This window comes from Gavialis gangeticus, unplaced genomic scaffold, assembly GCF_001723915.1.
Source record: "Gavialis gangeticus isolate Ggan-Ray unplaced genomic scaffold, GavGan_comp1, whole genome shotgun sequence".
Classification (NCBI taxonomy): Eukaryota; Metazoa; Chordata; order Crocodylia; family Gavialidae; genus Gavialis; species Gavialis gangeticus.
This window is the reverse complement of record NW_017729032.1, coordinates 40,063,774-40,069,999: the sequence shown is the minus strand read 5'-3', so window position 1 is coordinate 40,069,999 and position 6,226 is coordinate 40,063,774. Positions and strand designations below refer to the sequence as shown.

The window sequence follows — 6,226 nt, the reverse complement described above, 5'->3', positions numbered from 1 at the left end:
GAGCCGTATTTCCTTGAATAGAGGGGCACTCGCAGCTAGGGAAGCACTGCCGCTGTGCCAGAGAGGGACCTGGGGACTTTGCAAGCCCGGGAACAAATCTGGTATTGCAAGTGAAGCCTGAGGAGGGGTGGTATCCCCATGGTGGACAGGGAAGGACCGGGGAAGCCAGTAAAAGGTACGGGTAACCTTCAGGCTCCGGGAATCCCTGGCTGGTAGCGTTCAGTTGTTTTTTTTTCTTTGATTTCTGGACCTCGGACGTACCCTCGCGAAGAGGGGGCAAAGAAGGCGGCCGAGAGACCGCTTGGAGGTACGGGCGAGGGTGTAGGGGCGGCGGAGCCCTCGACAGCGTGGGACCCCTGGGGATATAGAAGTCTCATTTGTGGACTGACACACTCCGGATTTTGTATCACTGAACCAAGAGGTCATCAAAGTCGTGGCAGGCGGTTCGGAAGTAACCAGCCAACAGACAAGCATTGGGAGGAGGAGCACCCTGGGGACGGTCCCCTACCAAGAGGGGCAGAGGCTTCGACATGGGGAAAAGTGATCGGTACGGCCCCCCCCCTTTGACAACATTATTGCTTTCAGCAGATTGTCTCCAGTGATGTATTTTTGAAAAAAATACAAATAGCTAAAGAAAAATCATATTTCTTTGGTCTCGTGGCAGAATAAAAGTTGTGTTGTTTCATCTCTCTGTTTTTATGTGAACACAGGAGGTAAAAAATGTGGTTTTCATGGTAAAAATTAGTGACTTTTTTCCACTTGTGAGCAAAATTCTGCTATGAACACTTGATCCATTACCAGCAAGAACTTCACGACCCTAAAATGGCAGTTTTTAACCATGAATTATTTATACTCTTATTTGAAAGGATATGGGGGGAATCAGAGTAATGTTATTGTTTTGTTTATATTTAATGGCACCTAATTGTGTTTTGATGCTTAACGCTTATTGTTAAGACTTATGGAGTCTCCATGTCCCATGGAGCTGAAAATCTAGGTTTATTATATGACACAACCGCTGAATCAAATAAATGAGCAGGATGAAAAGGGAAAGGAGAGTAACTACAGTGCAAGCAGTAGAAGAAGCTCATGGGGCACAGACAGAAATGACAATTTCCACCCAGTCTGGCCACAGAAAGCAGTTTAAAGCTGTGACCAAACACAAATACATGGCATAACTACCTACCTAGCCACTGAGAACTGGTTCTGCTGTTTAGAAGCTTTTCCCACTCACAAAGTGGTAGCATGAGAGTTGGCTCAGAGGTGTTGAAAGAAACAGTGGCAGAAGACAATGCATAAGTTTTAAAACCATCTCTCTTAAGTGACTGCAAATTCACAATGCTCTATTTATATCCAGGCTGGTATACTAAATGTAATAAGTCCCTTGTTCTTTTATTTTTGCTTTCCATTTGAGGATTGGGGCAAACGCCCATGAAAGGTAGGTGAGCTTTGTTCAGTAGCACATTAAATTGCTCATTACATGAGAACATTGACTTTCAACTTACTTTTGAGTAGTTATAAAGAATAAATTAATGAGGAAATCTTGTTTCAACCTATATTTAGAAAGAAGGGCTTAAACACATTAGCAAGACTCAGTATAACACAGCTGGTGTGTTTGCCTGACGCTATTACTTTAGGGCAGCCAGGGCTGTCCAGCTTCTGAGTGCTCAAGGATGCACCACAGCACTCCCAGGGGCAAGGGCAGGAAGTGAAAGCTGGAGAGAGGGGGAGAACCTGGAGATTCTAGTGGCAGCAGCCACACAAGTGAGAAGAGGGAGCATCACCTGGGCAAGAGCCTGTGGGCTGCAAGTAAACCTTTTGGCCTGCAGGCTGCTACTTGAACAGTCCTACTTTAAGGGATGACAACAGTTTTGAAAAGTACATAAGCCTCCACTGGTAAATTTATTATTCCTGGTGGCACCTCCAGGGAGACTGCCAGTTAGCCTGTTGCCAAATGGATGGTCTTGTCAGTGTCAATAGTTATACAGGCCCTGGCTGAGGAGGCAGTGTTGCTCAGTAGTGCTAATTATCACATCTCAAGCTCCATGTAGAGATGAGTTGCATTGTTTCTGGTTTAGGAGGCAGCCTACCCACAGCATTGGAGAATGTTTGAGGCTGCCTGCACTGGGGACTACTACATTCATTTTTTAGACTAGTGAATCTCAGCCAGGGTGCCACATCACCTTGGGGTACCTTCAGACTTTCAAGAGCACTGCAGGGTGCCATGCAATGTTAGCACTTCAAACATTGTTCAGAAGATAAGCTGAGAGATTTCAAGTAGATTTCCATAATGTTAAAACATTCTGACCTGTTGTGGTCTTTCTGAGTTCTCTGCAACAGAAAAATTGCTCTATTATTTTTCTATAGTAAAAAAAAACCAAGTGAAAATTAAGAATTGGCATTTTACAAGCATAGCAAGAGGTGCTTTGAGCCTAAAAAAGTTGAGAACCACTGATATAGACAGCCATAAACTCCCAAATCACTTAGGCCATGTAAAAAATCTACTTTCATGAATGTTCCTGTTTAAAAAACAAATAGTTCAGTTCATAAGTTGATGAAATAAAATTGTGTTTTTATCTAAGAAATCAATTGTATTGGTTTTGGTATTAACTCCTCCTGTTAACCATCCAGTATATGTTTTAAACAGATGAGCCTTTCTTGTCTAGCAGATCCTACACATTTTCAGAGATATTCAAAAGTGTTTAAGTGAACTTTGTGCAAACAGTGTGAAAATAAGTATAGGGGAAACAAACCTGGATTTCTCCTAAAGTGATCTGGGGTATAACATCCCTGAATACTGACATTTTTTAGGGGTGGACTGTAGGTGAGATACTCCCAGCATAAAAGAATTTCTGCCAGAAACAGCATAAACATTAGCAATAAATGGAAAAGCAGCTGATTAAGAAGTGCTCTGCTTCAGTAACGAGAACTAGGAGGAAGTGTTAATATCTGAGTAACCTGTCTTCAAGTATTTAAAGGGTTTTTTAATACTAAACAGCTTACAATGGTCAGAAAAACAGCAATAGAAAAATGGGGGGGTTATAATTACTAAAAGGTGAAGTTAATATATGCCCTTGGAATACAAGAATATTAAACAATCAAATATGTAATTACCCTGTTTTTTTATTGCATTCAGCTACAGAAAATCATTGGGAAGCATGACGACTTCAAAACAGCTGCTGGAGATGAAGCAATATTGCAGGTATGGCTGGAGACATAAATAAATATATTTTCTTCTTGCTGTGAATACTTCTATGAACTCTATTTGTTATGTTTTACTGAACTCATAGATGAGTGTCAGTCGTGTCAGTTGTAACACTTCAAATGAAAGTGCAGGGTCTGTCAACTCTGCTTTTTAATTTGGGAAAGAAAAATGTTTCTATAAATGTTTTTCAACTTAACTTCTGACTACTTTATAAAATATAGTAGTCACTGTGCTTTATTACTATGTAGGGATTTCAGTTTATAAAGCCTAAGCCTATATTTAAAAGCAATATTTTTAAATCAGTGAAAAACAATACATTGTTCCATAGGGGAGAGGCTATTACGGAAGCAGGCAAGTAGCAAGCCACAAAACACCTTTCAAATTAGAATCAGTGCCTTAAACTTACCTAAGAACCAATCAGTGGTCAATGCAGGACATATTCTACATATCAGGTCTATTTTCTGGGTCAGTTTACAGTGCGATTCTCCTCTTGAAGTGACAAAGGCATAGATTACATGAGCAGAGAGTGGTAGTTAGCAGTATTAGCTTGAAGTCAGGCAGAAGGCAAGGTAGATTTGCATTTTAGGGCACTTTTACTTGTGCTCCAGGGATTGGAGAGGGTACTTTAATTAGAGTGGCTCTGAGAGCCGCTCTAATTAAAGCACCATAGCATTTCATGTATCAGAATCCCCACACTTCAAAATGGCTGTGGGGGTGGTTATTTTGACATTTGATTTTGGATTTTTTTTTATCATAGAAAATCAGAGCTCCCACTGCCCCCTTCGCTCATTAGGATGCATGTCCAGCTGCGGCTGTTCCTGCCCCCACCCTCCCAGCTGCCCTGTGGGCTGAGCAGCCCTGATATGCTGGTGCCATGCCATTGCCCCTCACTTCCAACCCAGAGCCCCCCCAGCCCTGCTGGTGCCCCTCACTCCCCTCCCACAGCCTCCTGGCCCTGACAGTGCCCCTCGCTCCCAACCCACAGCCCACCCCCCAGCCCTACTCATGCCCCTCACTCGCAACCCATAACCCCCTGCCCCTCCAGCCCTGCCAGAGGGGAACCCCAGCTGCCAGTGCTATGGGACCAGAGACAGGGCCTGCAGCCCCCTGTCCCTCCCCAGCAGCACCCGAGCCCTGGCTGCCACCCATGGAAGTCAGCAGCTGCTGCAGCCTGGCTCCACCCCCCATCCCCACTCCCCTCCTCCCATGGGCGGCACGGCTGGAGCAGAGCCCATGTGGGGGAAGGATGTGAGCTGTTCACTCCCCACTTTGCTGCCCTCCCTCAGGGGTCTCCATGGCCCAGTGGGCAGGACCCAGTGCAGGAGAGCACAGCAGGCCAGGGAGGCTTGGTGCCACTGTATCCACCCCCACCCCATACACACATCAGGGGGGCTTATGTCCTCCTCCCCAGGAGTGTGTGCAACAATGGGGAACCAGCTCCTCCATCACCCCCTAGATGAGCCGCCCTTGGTTCCCTCCTGCTCCCTGACTGTGCGCTGCAGCTGCACATTCCCACCCCAGCCCTGGGCCTCACACACCACCCTGGCTGGGCAGTGCCTCCAGTCCCAGCGCTACTGTGGGGGCTTCCATCCACCCTTCCCCCACACCCCTAAGTTTACCTGAGGGGAGCTACAGGAGCTGCTCCACACTGCCTCGCCACCACATGCATGTACACATGGCACCCCCAGCCTGATCACCCTATTCCCACTACCCCCAGCAGCCCCTTGGAACCTGAAACTGCCAGCGTGCAAGGGGGACCCAGTGTTTTCCACATTTTGCTCCTTTAAAAGAGAAAATCTGTGATTTTTCCATGGCAAATGAAAAACCCGGATCCCTGGCTGTCACTAAAAGACAGGAATATACAACATCTTAATCTTAAACGGAGTTGTACTTTTAATGGAGTCCAACAATAGGCCTGCTCACAGGTATTTTCCACAGAAGTCCTTAAGGCTCTTGTGTTAAGCATGTGTTCATAGTCAATACCCCTTTTACTTGTAAAAGTTCTTTTTGCCAGCTTAGGCTTCAGAAAGAGTTGATGACTTTATGTTATTTAGTCATGTCTCCATCATTTCTCAGCTGGTCTACAGAGTGAGCATGAAACATTTCAGCACTTAGAAAAATCTAGCTAGTACAAAACACTGTAGTATATCTCCCCAGCAGCACAAATTAGCATGGACACGTCAAACCTGTGCTCTGTTTCCTGCACTGGCTTCCCAAAAATCACTAATCAAATTAATAAAGTGGCAGAGGGCAGGTAAATAAGATATGATGGCATAGGCAAAACAGAATCTGTTTGGATGAAAACCATGTTAGGAAGGAATAATAAAAAAGACCTAAAGCAGCAGTTCCCAAACTGTGGTGTGTACCACCAGTGGTACACAGACAACCTGTGAGTGGTATGTGGAAGGCCAGGGGGAGGGGCAGGACATGCATGCGCACACAGACACCCAGCCCAGCCTGCTGCAGGCGGCCAGGAACACAGTCCAGCCAAGTGTGCAACAGTGCCCAGCAGGTGTTGAAGGGAAGGGCCATGGGGCAAGAAAGAAGCGGCCGGGGGGCGGTCCAGACTGAGGTCCCCACAGTGAGGAAGGGAGTGGGGCAGAGGCAGGGAAAGGGGTAAGAGTGAATGAGGAATGGTGGGAGCCCTGGACGGTTTGTCCAGTGGCACGGGGGAGAGGGGGTTCCCTTCACTGTGCAAACCCCCTCTCATCACAACATGCTTAACAAAAAAGAATACACAAGAACAAAGGTAGTATATGAAGTTTTATTTATTGTCGCCAGGTTTAGAATTTGTAGAAAACCTGGTATTTACTGGAAAAAAACCCAGAAAAGCAACATTTATGATTATTAACTACTAGCAAATTGCCCGTCAAGAATGATGGGGAAGGACAGAGGGGGGACAGAGGCCTGCATCCCTCCCCACCCCCAGTTCAGGCCAAGGCTGGGGCGGGAGCCGTTCCCCCCCATTCCCCACCACTTCGGGCCAGGGCTGGGGCCTGAATTGCTCCCTGTCTTCCCCCCGCT

The 6,226-nt window shown here is 46.3% G+C and overlaps 1 protein-coding gene across 1 annotated transcript in view; it reads left to right on the top strand.

The window, feature by feature from the left end:
• The window catches only part of MICU2 (mitochondrial calcium uptake 2), a 129,911-nt gene that overhangs the window by 92,725 nt on the left and 30,960 nt on the right, over positions 1-6,226 (top strand). The window contains exon 6 of the mRNA XM_019524813.1: positions 3,134-3,199. Within this exon, the coding sequence (XP_019380358.1) occupies positions 3,134-3,199 (66 nt within the window). The remainder of the gene's footprint in view (positions 1-3,133; positions 3,200-6,226) is intronic.